Here is an 18,327-nt window from a genome sequence, read left to right as displayed (position 1 = left end):
TTGGCCTTCTACAGATTTGCTTTCACCAAATTGCAGTTACTGTGACACTTTGACTTTGTTTATTTGAAGTCCACCTCAAGAACTCCTATGGAATCCATTACTGTATCTGCTAAAGGCGTGCCATTTAGGGTGTTGTCTGTACATCCCTCGCAGACTCTTAAAGCTGAAATCCCATGGAAGAAATTTCTTTTAAATTTCTTTTAAATTCTTTAAAGTGCTGAGCAAAGTTTTACTTTACATGCAGAATGGAGTTTTAAAAAGAAAAAAACCCATACACAGTTAAAGCCACGGAACTGTTTTCTTTTTGTCTTAACTACTGTTGAACTCATGGTCCCTCTGCATCCCAAGTAAAATGAGATCTCATGGCCAGCATGTTTGCATTTTATTTTTCCCTGTGTGATGCTTAGAACAGCCTGGTATATGGTAAGAACTCAACAAATAGTAGCTGTTCTTTCTTCTTCGTCTTCTGTTGCCTCCTCACCATCTTCATGGATTACTGAGACTAGCTAGTTAGTTGATGGCCTCTCCATGGCTGCATGTCCTGTGTTGGGGAGCAGAGTCCCCAGGGATGGCACTGGATCATGTCACCTGACAGTTGCACTTTAAGGTGATGAATCCAAACTGTGATTTCTGCTGGAAGCCAGAATTCTTAGCTGCAGGGGGAAAGCAAGGTCATCACGAACAATGAAACAATGACAAAAAGCAAGACTGTTAAATAGGGTGGAGACTTGATTAGTTGGAGATCAGGTACACTGCAGGGTTGCCAAAGGTCAAGCCGAATGACCTGGAAGAGGGACCGAGTTTAAGAGCAGTGAAGGGGATCATTTGCCTCTTTCCCGTGTTGATTCTCCTGAGTGGGCAGGACCAAGTTTTCTCCAAGGTTGTCCATGGAGAATCATGAAGCACCTGAGAACGTGGTTGTGGCAGGATGTTATTCCTAAATGTGCTTCCCTGGTTTCTATCACTTGCATGTATGGCTGTGGGGAGCCCAGTACCTCGTGCCCATAGGGGTAGACTGATGATCCGGCAGGTTGGTTGGTTTGGCCACAGTGCTGGTGGAGGAAGGCACTGGTGCATATATGACTGTGTATCTTCCTGCTTAATCCCCTAAGTGGCTTCCCTTTGCCATGAGAACACTGCCCAACCCTGTTTCCATGTCCCATGAAGCCTCAACTCTTTCTCAAGACTCCTGGATGCCTCAGCTGTGCTGAACTTCTTTGAGTTCCTTGAACATGCAACCAGGTCTCCTGGGTCTTTGCCTAAAACATTGTGCCCTCTTTTTTAAAATTTGCTTTCATTTTATTTCCCTTGGTAATTCCTACTATTTTTCCAGGTTTTAGTTTGAATATTTCTTTCTCCAAGTATCCCTCTCAGTCTCCCCTAGACTATGTTAGGTCCTCTTGCTACATATTTCCGTGAACCCTGAATTTCTTTTCATATTTTATTCCAATTATTTGTTTGTCTGTTTGTCTTTTGTCTTTTTTTGATCAGCTTCAGAAGACAAGAACCATTGTCTGTCTTTGTTCACCGAGCACAGTGTCGGGCCTAAGGAGGGACTCTATAGATATATGTTAAATAAATGAACCAGTTCGTGAATGAGTGAATAAAAACTGCCTATATGCTTGTGTTTTGTGCTATTGCAATTCAGTATGTAATCTCTTTGTATTTCATGTTTTTAAGGTAAAAATGCATATCAAATCAGTTACTGATTTTGAATGGCTGAAACAGAGTAGATTTTATTTTAAGGAAGACTTGGATCAAACTGTAGTGTCTATTACAGATGTGGATTTTATTTACCAAAATGAATTTCTGGGATGCACTGATCGTCTTGTTATCACTCCATTAACAGATAGGTAGGAACTGAGTTTTTGTTATTCCATTAAAAAAATTCTTTTTAATGTTTATTTATTTTGAGAGAGAGAGAGAGAGAGAGAGAGAGAACGTGAAGAGGGGAGGGGCAGAGAGAGAGAGAGGGAGAGACAGAATCCTAAGCAGGCTCCACGCTGTCAGTTCAGAGCCCAATGTGGGGTTCGAACTCATGAACTGTGAGATCATGACCAAGAGTCTGATGCTTAACTGACTGAGCCACCCAGGCGCCCTTGTTATTCCATTTTGTAATTAAATGATGTACTTAAAATTGTTTTAAAATTGCATCTGAGAGGTGCCTGGGTGGCTTAATCTGTTGAGCATCTGACTCTTGATTTGGGCTCAGCTCATGGTCTTATATTGAGCCCCACATTGGACTCCGCACTGAGTGTGGAGCCTGCCTAAGATTTTCTCTCTCTCTCTCTCTCTCTCTCTCTCTCTCTCTCTCTTCCTTTTCCCCTCTCTCTGACTTGTGTGCTGTCTCTAAAACAAAACAAAACAAAAAAAGTTGCATTTGAAATATTAACAAAAGCATATTGCTGTCAGGTTAGGTCCATGCTAGCTCATCAAAGTCAGTCTACCAATGAAATAACCATAGCTGTTACTTAAACGTACATGTACATTAAGTTTTTGTGAAGTAAAAAAGATACAAGAATGAAAGCAAGTTAGAATGCTGACTAAGAGAGTAATGTAGTAATGAATGACAGCAAGCTGGAAGAACCTCTCTGGCACCATAAAAGAAGTCATTAGAATTGTAAAGAAGGAAGGGACCTTGGAGATGATGTAATTTGGCCTCCTGGTTTTCCAAGTGTGGAGATTGATGCCTAAAGTGAAGGTCCTTGGCCAGGTACAAATAATCAGCCAATGGCCGATCTCCTCACAGTTCTTTCTTTCCAATGTGTGACACCAGACAAAACTGGGCCTTATTCATCTCTGCATATCCTCCAACACCCAGTTCAATACACTGTGCATAGAACATGCTCAATAAGGGGTCGCCTGGGGGGCTAAGTTGGTTAAGCATCCGACTTCGGCTCAGGTCATGATCTCACAGCTCCTGAGTTCAAGCCCGCCGTCAGGCTCTGTGCTGACAGCTAGGAGCCTGGAACTTGCTTCGGATTCTGTGTCTCCCTGTCTCTGGCCCTCCTCTGCTTGTGGGCCCACACACACACACTCTCTCTCTCAAGAATAAATAAACATTAAAAAATTAAAAAAAAAAGAAGATGCCCAATCGGTATATGTAGAATTGACTTGGGTCATAGAACAGTTAGTTCTGTGGTTACTTTAAATAAGGCTGCATGATTATGACACAGATTACATCTTTACTGTCCTCTTGATTCATCCAACCCCCTTCTATATGCCCAGTGCCCTTGTAGCATAAACTTGTCAATGTGTTTCCTCTTCCACCAAGCTCCATTCAGTTTTACTTAGATCTGGAACAAATATAACTGAAGCTGCATCATAGATACAAGTAGATTCATTATATCATTCTTTACACTTACCTAAACGAGTGAAACATTTCGTAGTAAGATGATTTATTTGCCATGGTGTGCTGGAGTTGGCTTGTACCAGCTTGTGAGAGTCAACTGTGTGCATCTCTTCCCAAATTTGTGGGATCACATTGGTAGCTTGTCATTGGCCCTGGTGGAAGTATTCGTACCACAGAAATCAGCAAACATGAGAATCAGATTGATTTATTTTTTTCCTGGAGTTGTTCAATATCCGCCAGTATAGCACTGCTTGTTTGGTCCTCTGCCTCACGATTTATCCTGACCACAGTAGAAGGAAGGCCTAAAAGTTTTTTGTTTTTTTTTTAAGTTTATTTATCTATTTTGAGAGACAGAGAGAGAGAGAGCACACGAGTGTGGAAGGGGCAGAGAAAGGGAGAGAGAGAGAATCCCAAGCAGGCTTTGCATCGTCAGTACAGAGCCTGATGCAAGGCTCAAACTCAGGCACCGTGAGATCATGACCTGAGCTGAAGTTGGAAGCTTAATGAACTGGGCCATCCAGGTACCCCAGGCCTGAAGATTTTAAGTCAGGGTTGAGGAGTTTAAAAAGTTTGTCTCAGGGGTGCCTGGGTAGCTCAGTCAGTTGAGTGGCCGACTCTTGATTTTGGTTCAGGTCATGATCTCACAGTTCATGGGATCACGAGCCCCACATTGGGCTGGGCTCTGCACTGACAACATGGAACCCACTTGGGATTCTCTCTCTCCCTCCCTTTCTGCCCCTCCCCCACTCATGCATGCACACACGCTCTTTCTGTCTCTCTCAAAATAAATAAAATAAAGTAATAAAAAAGGAAAGTTTGTCTCAAGAAATGTTTTTAAACATTTTTTTAACATTTATTTATTTTTGAGAGACAGAGAGCACAAGTGGGGGGAGGGGCAGAGAGCGAAGGAGACACAGAATCCCAAGCAGGCTCCAGGCTCTGAACTGTTAGCACAGAACCCCACGAACCGTGAGATCATGTCATGAGCTGAAGTCAGATGCTTAACTGACTGAGCTACCCAGGCACCCCTGTCCTAAAAAATGTTTGTAATCACTGCACTACTTTTAATGGATATCAAGTACTCCAGCCTTGTTTGGTTGACTCTTTTAAGTGGGGGGCTCAAATTCTAAAATAAATAGGCCCATTCCAGTCACATTCGACTTTGACTTGTGCCTACTGTAACAATGTGTTATCCCGTACTCATGGTGCTTTATCTGATTCACGTCTGCAGGTGCTATATCACTTTAGCCCAGGCTTTGGGAATGAACATGGGAGGAGCTCCGGCAGGACCCGCAGGCACTGGCAAAACAGAAACCACGAAAGACATGGGAAGGTGTTTGGGAAAATATGTGGTTGTGTTTAACTGCTCAGATCAAATGGATTTCAGAGGGCTCGGAAGGATTTTTAAAGGTAAGTGTCAAACACAGTTAAATTACTTTTGGTGAATGTATTTTGATTGCACTTTAACATTATTTTCTGATAAAACCTAAAGTGATATTATCCCATGTAACCGAAATTAGTATAGGTTGATGCATGTAATACTGCCATTCTTTTTTCTGGGTCAAGAATGGCTGGATATCGTCAGTTTCATACGGTTCAATACTGTTGCTGGCACTCTAGTCCATGAGTTGAATGTGTATTAGATTGTGAAAATGAAATCAATTTGTTATTGCCTGAAACAATGGTGGAGGGGATAAGATCAAGATAGCAAACCCATGACACATGCGGTTCCCCCTTCCTGCATTAGATCCTGCTGAAATGAAAGATCTCATTTAGAGCATAACTCAGAGCTGAGATTGATAAATAGACCAGTGGAATATAATAGAGAATGCAGAAATGGGCCAAGGACACTTGACGTATGGCAAAGGTGGTATTGTAAATCAGTGATGAAGGGATAGACTTTACAATGAATCATCCTGGGGCAAGAGATGATTAGTATTTAACAAAGGAAATCGGATCCCTACATATATAAAAACTGGATGCCTACACCATATATAAAAATCAGTTCTGGGAATTAAGCACCTGAATGTGGTCAGCAAAACCATATGGTTTTTAGAAGGTAATAAATGAAAATATCTTTGTTCTCAGAGAAAGGGATTTTTAATACAAAAATCACAAGCCATAAAGGAAAGATTGATACATTGCTTACTCTAAATTAAAAACTTCTGGGGACACCTGGGTGGCTTAGTCCATTGAGCATCCAACTTTGGCTCAGGGCATGATCTCACGGTTTGTGAGTTCAAGCCCTACATTGGGCTCTGTGCTGACAGAGCAGAGCCTGCTTTGGGTCCTCTGTCCCCCTCTCTCTCTTCCTCTCCCACACTCATGCTCTCCCAAAAATAAATAAAACATGCTATTTCTAGGTCATAGGGTCGTTCTATTTTTAATTTTTTGAGGAGCCTCCAGAAATAAACAAACATAAATAAAACATTAAAAAATAGTGGATTAGATCTATGTGTATTTGCTTAGATAAATCTCAGAAAAATAATACTGACCAAATGAATCAAGTTTCAGGAAGATATATACAGTATTTTATAGACCTATACATGTAGATAGATACATATAAATCTTGAATACACAAAATATATAGTGTCCATGAATATATGCAAGTGAGCAGTAGTTTATTTTTTAAAGGTTTTTTAAAATGTTTATTTATTTTTGAGAGAGAGAGAGAGAGAGAGAGAGTATGAGTGTGGGAGGGGCAGAGAGAAAAGGAGACACAGAATCCAAAGCGGGGTCCAGGCTCTGAGCTGTCAGCGCAGAGCCTGACGCCGGGCTCGAACCCACGAACCATGAGATCATGACCTGAGCCTAAGTCGGACGCTTAACCAATTGAACCACCTAGGCGCCCACGAGCAGTAGTTTAAAGCACACCTGGAACCACTGGCATCAAATTCAGGACAGAGGTTCCCTCTGGAGAAGGAGGGAGTGTGAATCCAAAGAACCATACATGGATGTGAACTGTGGTTCTAATATTTTATTCTTTAGAATGAAATCTGAAGCAAATTGTTAAGATTTGATAGGTAGGTGCTTGGGTATACATTATATTATTCTTTATAGTTGCCTGTTAAACATTTTTGAGCCCTGAAAATCATGTCCTGATCAAAGAGAAGTGTTCTTCTGTGGATCACTCCCAGCTTGAAGGTTGGGGATGGTTGAGAGCAGCCAACAGAGCACAAGGTAAATCCTAGAGTGCCACAAAATGATAGGAGATGACAGAGAAAAAAGAAAAGGAAGTGGCTGGCTCCAGTGTTTCCTTTGCATAAACGATGTTGCACAGCTCTCTGAAGCGGGAGTCCTGTCACAGATAAACCTCGGATGGGGGCTCGTGTCAGAGAGGCAAACCGCCCACCCAGGACAGGCTGCGAGCCCCAGACCCCGAGGGGAAGCTCTCATGCCTCTCCAGTTCCTTCCTCCAAATCACCGGCAGAGGTCCTACAAACAGAGATTGGCATCTGAGATAAGGAAACATAGAGATACAAAGATACAGAGATAACAATACAAAGGTAACAAAGTCTCATAAAATATCTGAAGAAATGAGGGAGGCGCCCGAAACGGCCGAGAGACAGCTAAAGTGATTAATAGAGGAAACAGAAGAAAAGAGTAAATAAAATCATTAGCTTCAGAGGGATTCAGTAATTTATAACATACAACTGATGGAAGAAAGACAGGCTGCTATGAACAAAGTAACAGTTGGAATAACATGAAATTGAAAACGTGAATAAATTAAAAACCTCTTTTGAGTTAAACTGTCTAGCCAAGAGAATAAATACATTGAATACAAGAGAAAGAAATGGGAGGTTTGACAGAAAAGCCTAAGGGTAATAGGGATACATATAAAAGTTCCAACATCTGTATAATGGAAATGCCCAAAGGAGAGAGAAGAAAAACTGGGGCGGGGGGACAGTAATAAAAGAAAGAAGAACATTTTATGCAGCTGAAGATAATGAAGGTTTTCATCCTTAAGAGATTAGATAGGAGTAATGTTCATAACATGGAAGTCTTTCTTTGTATTGAGTTTTGAAGGGAATAAATAAAAATCCCTTTGACCGTTTTCTATCTCACCCTGCATCCCCTTGTATCTGTCATTGCAACAAGAAAGAAACAGAATAATCTGATGCAGACAGGGCATGCCTTATTTTGTCTGTTTCCCCAAACGTGGCTCCTTCAGCCTCCTTCCCCACTGAATCTGGTTTTATCATCTTCCAGCATTCCTGGGTGTGATGACGTGTCTATTCTTTCATTTTGGCAGTGCCCTATTTTCATGATGATGTACAAATAATTAAACCCCTTTATATCACTGGAATTAAATATGTCTTTATAAACAGCCAGATATGAAACTTTATATAAATTGTATTTCTATATAGAATTGTTTGAGAGCACTTTAGAGAAATGATTGCTACCAAGAAGGTGTATTACAAAAGAAACCTTTTGAAATTAATCCTTTTTCATACCAGGTCTTGCACAATCAGGTTCTTGGGGCTGTTTTGATGAGTTTAACAGAATAGAATTGCCTGTATTATCAGTGGCAGCCCAACAGATTTATATTGTTCTGACAGCAAGAAAAGAGAGAAAAAAACAGTTCATTTTCTCTGATGGTGATTGTGTTGATTTGAATCCAGAATTTGGAATTTTCCTAACAATGGTAAGAATGTGGTCTTTAAATGCAATTCTATTGGTTTAATTGCTATAGATTTAAATGAAATAAAGCATATATTAATTAGTAAATCAATGACTATTCAGAGGTCATGAGCTATTCCCTCTTGTCATATGATTTTTTGAGTAGTAAAAATAACCTTGAGAGAAGATGAAATAGCAAAATGTTAATGGTAATACTAGCTACTGTTTAGTGAGCACTTATTATGTGTAAGGTGCTGGGCTAAATGTTTTCTGTGTTATATCAGACAGGCTAGCCACAGTAACAATCCCCACATCTCAGTGGCTCAAAACCTCAAAGATTTATTTCTCTCTCATGTCGCATGTCTATTGTAGGTTGATGAACACACCTAACTTCAAAAGAACAGGCAAATGTAGTCCTGTACCTCATTTGTATGGTGGATGTTGTAACTGAGTTATCTCAGGCTCAGAGAGATTTAAAAACCTGTTCAAGTCACGTAGCCAGTTAGAGAAAGAGGTTATTGTCTGTCTAATGTCAAAATCTAACTACTTAACCTTTGTACTTGGGTTTTTCTCTGACACATAATAAAGGATGATGGAAATGATTTAAAATAGCCAAAGTAATTCACCAAAAACCTGTAACAATTGTAACAAATTCAGTTACCGTGTGATTGAGGGCAATGTGTTGTGATACATTTAGTAAAGAAAACCAAAAGCATGAATAAGTAGAAAAGTCTGTGAATTGTAAAAGTGATGTTAATGTTGAACCAGTTTTATTTAATGTTTTTGTATGTTTTCTGTATAGTTAAATCTTTATGTTGCAAGATAACACAACGTAATCTGAATTTTAAATGTCTCAGTGGACAAAGATTATAGAAAGTAAAATTAGGAAATTTTCTGATAAGCTTTATTATAAGCAAACATAAGCAAAACACTCAGGGGTAAATAATAATAATCCAGAAGTGATTAGTTATTATAACTCAGGAAATGGGATGAAAAGTTTTATTGTGTGAGACTGTGGTGGAGAATAATTTAAAAGAAGAGTAACATTTCCCTTGGATTAAGAATAATATTGGAAATATCAATTAGGTATTACATTAGACTGTAAATAACTGAGCCATGAAAAATAGTAGCTTAACACATAAAGATTTATTCTCTTAAGATCCTTCTATGTTTCTACACCATCATGATTTTTATCTTCAAGTCACCTTTATAACCCAAGATGCTACAGAAGCACCTCTGTTTTGCTGTAGCCAATTGATTGAATCAACTCCCTTCAAACAAGCATCGTATTATGTGCCCCTTTGCATCTTCCAGTGTCAAATTTAATCACACCAACTGCAAAGCAGGCTAGGGAATGTAGTGTTTTATCTGGGTGGTGATGCACCCAGTTTGCAACTGGGGTTCTGTGACTGAGAAAAGAGAAAAGAAGAAATATTGAGAGGCAGCTAGTAACTTCTGTATTCCCAGGACTGAGGAAGGTATCTGGCCAATGGACAGTGCCCACGAAATGCTTAGGGACTGAAGGCTTCTTAATGTACTTTCCTAAAATAACTAACCCCTCTTTGCCTGACTAGTCTTTGAATCCCTAACCTCTCCCCTGGAACTGTTGGGTCTGATGTACTCAACCTGTTGCTATTCGTGAGGCCCTAGCTTCCTTTCCTCTTCTACTTTCGTCCTTTTCAATATTTTCCCCACCATTCCCATCTTTATTTCCCCTCACTCCAATGGAGTTTTTTTTTTTTTTTCTTTTTTTAAATCAGCCAGAGAACTCTATAATTCTGACCATGGAGAATAATGGAAAAAAAAAAAAAAAAAAAGAATTACCTAAGTAAACTGATCCATATGAAATCCTGAATTTTCTTCCTTTTTCAATAACCTATGTTAGACCATAATTATCCTAGTGTTTATGTATCTTTCTTTTCTATTTTCTTAACCAATAGATACACAGAAGCTTAATTTTTGCTACATGAAGTGTGTGTGCGTGTGTGTGTGTGTGTGTGTGTGTGTGTGTGTATGACTTTGTTAGTATAATGGAAATGGAAATTATGCATGAGGGGGTAATGTGACCTTAACAAATATGGATAGTCCAATACATATTTTTGAGACAGGAGGGACGTTTTATGAATCTAATGTTTTTCAATACCACCTTAGAATATGAACTAGGAATTTGAATGTGTTTGTATTCATGAAATGAACATTACATCAATAATTTAAAATAATTTTAACTTTTAGAACCCTGGGTATGCTGGGCGCCAGGAACTACCAGAAAACTTAAAAATTCAGTTTAGAACTGTTGCCATGATGGTTCCAGATAGACAGGTAGGCACTGGGATTTGGAAGCATAATATGATTTATGTTCTTGTTTTTCTCTAAATTGTTGAAAAATCTCATGACCTTAATTTTCAGATCATTATGCGAGTTAAACTTGCAAGCTGTGGTTTTCTTGAAAACATCGTCTTGGCTCAAAAGTTTTATGTTCTTTACAAACTCTGCGAAGAGCAACTTACCAAACAGGTAACTTTGTAAATCAATCTTTTCCCTACCTGTAGAACGTGATTTTTTTTACTTGGCAGTTTTACCCTGATAGATGTTAATCAGTGAGTTAAAAAAAAAATCTCAACTCTTTTCTAAGATATATTTATAATTAGGTCTGTATGTGTTTTTAAAATTTTTTAGTTTGAAATGATTATGGAGTCTCAGTGAAGTTGCAAAGAAAGGTAGAGGAGGTCTTGTGAACCCTGCTTCCGCATGGTTGACATTTTGTAACAACTACAATTATAAATGACAAAACCGGAAAACAGATGTGGGTACAATCCACAGAGTTTAAGAGTTTGCCAGTTATGTATGCACATATGTAGTGTAGTGTAGTGTGTGTGTGTGTGTGTGTGTGTAGTACTATGCAATTATGTCACGTGCAGATTCATGTAACCTCCACCTCGATCAGCAAACAGGACTGTTCTGTCTCTGCTACCCCTTCATAGCCACACCCACCACCCTTCCGAATCCCTAACCGCTCGCAGCCCCTATTTTCCCTCCATCTCTATAACTTTGTTATTCCAAGAATGTTATAGACATGGAATCACAGAGTGTGTAACCAACAGGGCAAATTTAAATCTGTTTACTGTGAGACATCTGGGTGGTTCAGCCAGTTAAGTGTCTGGCTTCTGCTCAGGTCAGGATCTCATGGTTTGAGAGTTTGAGCCCCGTGTCAGTCTCTGCACTGACAGTGCGGAGCCTGCTTGGGATTCTCTCTCTCTCTCTCTCTCTCTCTCTGCTCCTACCCAACTTGTGCACATGCCCTCTGTCTCTCAAAAATAAATACATAAACTTAAAACTAATCTGCAGTCAAAGGAAAGGTGAAAGACTTGAGCTCATAGAACTTTGAAGCTGAGCCCCTGCACACAGCAGCGTTTACAGATCAGCATATCCACCTATGTGTATACAGTGGGTCTGCATTTAGGATTGGTCAATTAAACAATCTTTTCTCCCCCCGTCTTAGGTTCATTACGACTTTGGGTTGAGAAATATCCTATCTGTCTTGAGGACACTCGGATCTCAAAAAAGAGCCAGACCAGAAGACAGTGAACTAAGCACTGTCATGAGAGGACTGAGAGATATGAACCTTTCCAAACTGGTATCCTTCCCTTCCCTGAACTCGCTTCTCCTTCAAGATTCTCACCTGTTCTTTCCCCCACTTAGCCGAAATGCGGGGGTTTGGCTCAGCTGGAGCTGAGCATTAGTAACGACAGGGACAGTGGGTATGTGAAGCTAGCCCTGTGCTTCCAGAAGACAAAAAGTCTGTGACCGTGTATACCCAACATGGGCCCTTACCACTTGTGAACCATAAAACCATTGGTGGGTTCTGGCCCCCAAATTTCAGTCCAGACTTCTTTTTTGTTTTTTTTATAATTGTGTCTTTAAAAAAATATTTTTATTTATTTTTGAGAGAGAGAGAGAATATGAGCAGGAGAGAGGTGGGGGGGGGCGGCGGGGATAGAGGATGTGAAGCTGGCTCTGTGCTGACAGCAGAGAGCCTGGTGCTGGGCTCAAACTCACGAACTGTGAGATCATGGCCTGAGCTGAAGTTGGACGCTCAACCAACTGAGCCACCCAGGAGCCCCTTAGTCCAGTCTTCTACTATTACTTAGAATGTAACACAAATTCTAAACATGAAAGTCCAGGTTTCACCCATGGGGGAGGGGAAGGTAAAAAAAAAAAAAAAGGACGTTAGAGTGGGAGAGAGCCAAAGCATAAGAGACTGTTAAAAACTGAGAACAAACTGAGGGTTGATGGGGGGTGGGAGGGAGGGGCGGGTGGGTGATGGGTATTGAGGAGGGCACCTTTTGGGATGAGCACTGGGTGTTGTATGGAAACCAATTTGTCAATAAACTTCATATAAAAAAAAAAAAAGAAAGTCCAGGTTTCTTGGATTCACAGAGAACTATGAGAACTTTTGCTTTCTCAGAACACGTCTGAACTTACTTCAGCTATGTCTCTCCCCCGCCATCGACACCATTTCTGTTTTCCAAAAGTGCACTGAAAGTTTGCCATGAAGATGATAATGATTATCTTGCTGCTTTCACGCTTGTCACAGTTATAGCCAGGTTCTTTGAAGTAGCTGACGGACAGGCGTGTGTGGGATTTATTCAAGGGCTTTTATGTGTTACATATTGTGTCAATGCCCTGGGAATACAATGTTGAGGAAGAAGTGGTTCTTAGGAAGCTCAGTTCTAGTTATAGAAACTAACAACTAACACCTGTGTAGTTCTTTAGTATTACAAAGCTTTTTCAGGGGTATTGTGTTGTTTGAGTCTCACAGCAACACTGTGGGATATGAATGGTTCGTGTGCTTATTGCCATCTTACTTATGAGGCAACCAAGTTCGAAGGATTCAGCCACAATTATGGTCAGTTGAGAAGCTGGAACAAAAATCCACAAAACTTTCTGATGTCAAATCCTCTGTCCCTTCTAGTACACCTTAGCGCCTCCCTTGGTAATAGTGTGTTCTTGAAACAGCTACAAGAGAATTCCAGAAGGTGTCGGAAGAGTCCCAGAGGATAAGGAGAAATCAGAAGGGGGCAGCAGCTGGGAATGGGGTGATGGAGACGTTAAAGACGTAGCAAATGAGGATTAGGGTCAGTTGACTGAAACCTACGGCTTATTAAGGATGGCCGAACACTGCTCTGATGGAGTGTTCCAGCCAATGTTGGATGAGCCGGGCAGTTTAAATGAAATTTTAATTTTATAATTAAATATAATTTTAATAGTTCTATTTTCATGGGGTTGGGACTACTAATTGCATATTTTTAAGGTTAATGCATACACCTGTTTGTGACAAGCAGCACATTCATGATAAAGTAGTGAGATCAAACCTTGAAGCCGCAGATTGTAGAGGATGTTGAATGCCAAAGAGCTTTGGGTACGATGCTGTAGGTAACGTGGATTCAGTGGTGGTGTTCAGGACTTGGGTCTATAGGACCCAAGTCTGGTTAGGAGAGTAATACATGATTTTCTGGGCATGCAGTGATAGTAGGTGCCATGAGCTTCGTAACTGGTCAGTAATTATTTACTGACTGAAGAAGTAAATTTATTCTGCCCTCTTAGGTTGATGAAGACGAACCCCTGTTCCTCAGCTTAATCAATGACCTGTTTCCAGGACTGCAGCTGGATAGTAGTACGTACGAGGAACTGCAAGCTGCAGTGGCCAACCAGGTTCAGATAGAAGGTTTGATTAACCACCCGCCCTGGAATCTCAAACTTGTGCAGGTAAAGAAATTTTAATCTGTTATGCTAAGTGTGTGTTGTTAAAGATCGCCATTTGAAGAGAAGAGCTCAGGGTATTAGTCTTAATGTAAATGCTGACACTAAATTAATTTTTTAATGGTTATTTTTGAGAGAGAGAGAGAGACAGAGTGTGAGTGGGGGAGGGGGAGAGAGAGAGAGAGAGAGACAAACAGACAGAACCCGAAGCAGGCTCGAGACTCCGAGCTGTCAGCACAGAGCCTAACGCAGGGCTCAGACTCACAAACTGTGAGATCATGACCTGAGCGGAAGTTGGAGGCTTAAACCACTGAGCCACCCAGGCGCCCCTGAAACTAAATTAAAACACATCATTGCAAGAAGAGTCCTCAGGAGGATGTGTTGGCCCCAGAGAGATAGTATGGCATTACCCTGCCTGGCAGGAAACAAGCTGTAATTTACTACCTAGAGCTGGTATTAGGGCAGGTGGTAACTAGAATCTCAAGAACAGTTAGGAGAGGGTGACAGGTTATATAAAAAGCCGGGGAGATGGAATGATCTCACAAGCTTCTTGTGTCAGTCTGGCAATATCACTCATAGCTGGGTACCTTCATGGGCATGGAGCCCGAGGAATCTGGGAGTGTTACTTTGCTTCTGTTTTGTGTGTGGTCAAGTTCACGCCTACCCTAACATCTAAATCCTTTGCCTGTGTCTCTTGGTATCTTTTTGCTCATTACATTTCATCCTTGTCAACCACCCACCAGTTAATCAGCAGAGGCAAGAAGGATTGGCAGAGATGCAGGAAGAAATCTCTATGGGCCTGATGTTTCAGGGGTATTTTCTAGGGCATTTGGAAATGAAGGAGCTGAAATTATGGAAAATGCTAAAAACTGCATGCGGAAAATAACAATTCTTATTTTAACTTGCCGGATAATAAGAAGTGCAAGTATATGAGACACATTCAAATTTTACAGGGAAATATATGAGGAAAAGTTTAAGTATTTTTCATCATCCATGTATTGAAAACCATTAAACACTTCTTTTAATTTCTGGGAAACTTTCCCAAATCTGTATGATATACATACTGAGTATACTGAGTACTAAAATCATAGTCATTTCAATGGGTAGGGGACTAGAATATTGTCTTGTTACTCAGTGTCAACAGTGTTACTCTTGAATATAATGTTATGGGTAGTGTCTCTATTGCTTTTAAACTATGGGTTACTGTAGTAATACATTTCTACCTAAAATGTTAGAATAATTTAAATTCTGCCTCCTATAAGGTGTAAGTTTTTTGTTTTTTGTTTTTTGTTTTTTGTTTTTTGTTTTTTTCTTTTTTGAGAGAGAGAGAGAGAGAGAAGAGGGGCAGAGGAGAGAGAGGTTCTTAAGTAGGGTGGAACTTGATCCCATGACCCTGGGATCATGACCTGAGCCAAAATCAAGAGTCTGATGCTCAACTGACTGAGCCACCCAGCCACCCAGCTGCTAGCTTTTAACTTCTTATTTTTATTAAGAAAACAATAGAGAGGATGTTGTAACAGATACCATCTAGTTCTTAGCACATCTCCTTGAATCTCTTTTACCGTAACTATGTGCCCCTTCCTGGGCTATTCTAATAGCCCATATTCACTATTCTCTTCCAGAGGATTGGAGCCACTTTGTTAGCAGGCACAAATAGCAGTTAGTTAAGGACTGATGGGTGATGGAGTAGGAAATTCAAGTTCCCCTGCTTCCAGGTGGAATAAATGCAGGTGTAATTTACATTCCAGAGTACCCCCCAGGAACAGTGTTCAGGCTTCCCTGTACAGGATTTTGTCCTCAATAACACCTTCCCTTACTTCCCTTTTCTGTCTCGCGTCCCCCACTCCCTTACCAGTTTCTCCTGGGAGCACTTCTTGAATAAATCACTCATCTCAAGCTGGTCTTCCCCGTGATGGTTTGTGTTGCTGCTTTCCACCACCAGGGGGCGACATCATCACATTGAATACAGAGAAAGCGTGTGCGTGGAAAAACTTCTGCATCAGCAAGCCAAAATCACAAGGAATAGTAGTTTGAGAAGCAAAAACTAGATCCTGAGTTCATTATTTCCAAAACGTAATGCAAGTACCACATTGTCATAATTTTCTCACTTAACGTTATTTTATAATGTGGTGCTAACTGGCTAGCCACGTCTAGTAAAAAAAAAAAATACAAACCACTTTTTTTTCTCATCCCTTAGTGAACTAGTTACTTTTTTTAAAAATTTTTTTTAACGTTTATTTATTTTTGAGACAGAGAGAGACAGAGCATGAACGGGGGAGGGGCAGAGAGAGAGGGAGACACAGAATCTCAAACAGGCTCCAGGCTCTGAGCTGTCAGCACAGAGCTCGACGCGGGGCTGGAACTCACATAACACGAGATCGTGACCTGAGCCGAAGTCGGACGCTCAACCGACTGAGCCACCCAGGGGCCCCTGAACTAGTTACTTTTAATAGCTTATTGAAAGCTTTTTAAATTTCAGCACGCTGCTATGAGTGTCAGCAAGAGACTCATTAGTTCCATTTTTCAATTGCTTGCTTCATTGTGCAGTTATATGAGACGTCTCTGGTCCGTCATGGTTTGATGACTCTGGGGCCCAGTGGTTCTGGGAAGACGACTGTCATAACAATCCTGATGAAGGCATTGACTGAGTGCGGAAGACCTCACAGAGAGATGCGAATGAATCCCAAAGCGATAACCGCGCCTCAGATGTTTGGCAGACTGGACACTGCTACTAATGACTGGACAGATGGGATTTTTTCTACTCTGTGGAGAAAAACATTAAAAGCTAAAAAAGGTACACCTCAACTCTCCTTTGTGAAGCTTCCCCCTCCCCCCCTGTCAGTTTATTAATAACACAACGTTTAATTTTTTTACAGGTGAAAAGTGATTTTCCCTTTTAATTATTTGCAGGTGAAAACATTTTCCTCATTTTAGATGGCCCCGTGGATGCCATTTGGATCGAGAACCTAAATTCTGTGTTGGATGACAATAAAACTCTCACGTTAGCTAATGGAGATCGCATCCCCATGGCTCCGAATTGCAAGCTTTTGTTTGAAGTCCACAATATTGAGAATGCTTCCCCTGCCACAGTTTCCAGGATGGGCATGGTCTATATCAGCAGCTCTGCGCTCAGCTGGAGGCCGATATTGCAGGTGGGGACAGGAGACCCACGCCAGTGTGTGCTCAGCGGCTACCCGGGGTTCACATCCTTGGGAAACTGAGGTTCTGTCTCTTTGCTGCAGGCGTGGTTGAAGAAGCGCACCGCGCAGGAAGCTTCTGTATTCCAGACTCTGTATGATAAAATATTTGAAGATATATATACATTCATGAAACTGAACCTCAATCCAAAAATGCAGCTCCTGGAGTGCAACTATATCATGCAGGTAAGACTGTGGACATTCTCTATGTAGACTGGAGACATTTCCCCCTCCCCTCCCCCCCCACCGCCCACTTGCAGTTTAGAAGCACCTGAAATAGAAAATTCCCGCAGTCCATAGAAATATTTTTATGATATGGCTGTGAAGGCTTGGAGAAGTTGGATTCCTATTAAAGATTTCGTTAATGTTGTTACTGCCATCTGTTTTATTGTTTTCTCTTCCCAAGGGTGGGTGTTGTCAGGGGAACAGGTATGAACTGTCTTCCCCACCATCAAGGTTAGTAACCTCCCCAGAAAGTGCATCCAATCATGACAGTAGACTAACTAAATAAGTAAAGCAGACTCTTCTACCGAAAAGCGCAAAAAGGGAGCTGGTAACAAGCAAGAAGATTCGAATGGCAATCTCATCTCAGCATTGCATATTTACAGAATACCAGACCAGGAAAACCTTTAAACAATTTTCCTAGTAGTCTCTAGCTTTGTGTGTATGTCTTTTCCGCCTCCCTCCGCCCCCTCAGCTTTTCTTAACAGTCTTCGGAGAAAACAGAACGAATCATAGATTTTGAAGGGCTCTCCTGCTTCTAGGCTATAGGTGACCTTTCAGTATCCAATCTGGTGCTTTGATTTTCTTTTAGTTTAATAATGGATACCGGTCAGTGAGGATGGGTAGGTTAGAAGTAATGCATGAGACCCAAATCAATTAATTATTTAGTAATTACTTTAAAATGCATAACAGAAGTGAACATCTTATTTTGAATTAATTTTGTTTTGAAAGACTGAGGATGTCTTGCTGTAGATACATTTCTTTCTGATGCTGGATGGGGGGGTGGTGCACTTTTCTTTAAATGAGTATGTAGCAAATATTTAAGCAAATATTTGCACAACTGTCTGTCTCAACACTGACACCTGCTGTTGTATTGCAAAGGCAGCCAGACACAATGCCTACATGAATGAGTGTGACTGTGTTTCAGTAAAACTTTATTTGCCAAGCAGGTGGCTGGCCCCTGGGGCCACAGTCTGCTGAGCCCTGCAAAAAGTTAAAGAGAAATGCAGTCTCTGATGTAGGAAATTTGGAGCCTGCTTCAGATTCTGTGTCTCCTTCTCTCTCTGCCCCTCCCCTACTCATGCTCTGTCTCTCTCTGTCTCTCTCAAAAATGAATAAACGTAAAACAAATTAGAGAGAGAGAGACTTAAAATACAAATCAACAATAAAATGATA

General features: G+C 40.8%; 1 protein-coding gene across 2 annotated transcripts in view; it reads left to right on the top strand.

Moving 5' to 3' along the window:
* DNAH8 (dynein axonemal heavy chain 8) overlaps positions 1 to 18,327 on the top strand; it is a 321,754-nt gene that overhangs the window by 139,226 nt on the left and 164,201 nt on the right. For both annotated transcript variants that reach the window (XM_047102369.1, XM_047102370.1), the window contains 10 exons: positions 1,681 to 1,853; positions 4,584 to 4,762; positions 7,810 to 7,997; positions 10,205 to 10,291; positions 10,379 to 10,486; positions 11,472 to 11,606; positions 13,577 to 13,738; positions 16,280 to 16,526; positions 16,643 to 16,884; positions 16,975 to 17,115. In XM_047102369.1, the coding sequence (XP_046958325.1) occupies positions 1,681 to 1,853; positions 4,584 to 4,762; positions 7,810 to 7,997; positions 10,205 to 10,291; positions 10,379 to 10,486; positions 11,472 to 11,606; positions 13,577 to 13,738; positions 16,280 to 16,526; positions 16,643 to 16,884; positions 16,975 to 17,115 (1,662 nt within the window). The remainder of the gene's footprint in view (positions 1 to 1,680; positions 1,854 to 4,583; positions 4,763 to 7,809; positions 7,998 to 10,204; positions 10,292 to 10,378; positions 10,487 to 11,471; positions 11,607 to 13,576; positions 13,739 to 16,279; positions 16,527 to 16,642; positions 16,885 to 16,974; positions 17,116 to 18,327) is intronic.

The sequence above is a fragment of the Lynx rufus genome, unplaced genomic scaffold (assembly GCF_022079265.1).
Source record: "Lynx rufus isolate CCGP_SWC_20201006 ecotype Redwood Valley unplaced genomic scaffold, mLynRuf1.p SCAF_6, whole genome shotgun sequence".
Lineage (NCBI taxonomy): Eukaryota > Metazoa > Chordata > Mammalia > Carnivora > Felidae > Lynx > Lynx rufus.
The sequence above is the reverse complement of the archived record's forward strand: the minus strand, read 5'-3'. Positions and strand labels throughout refer to the sequence as shown.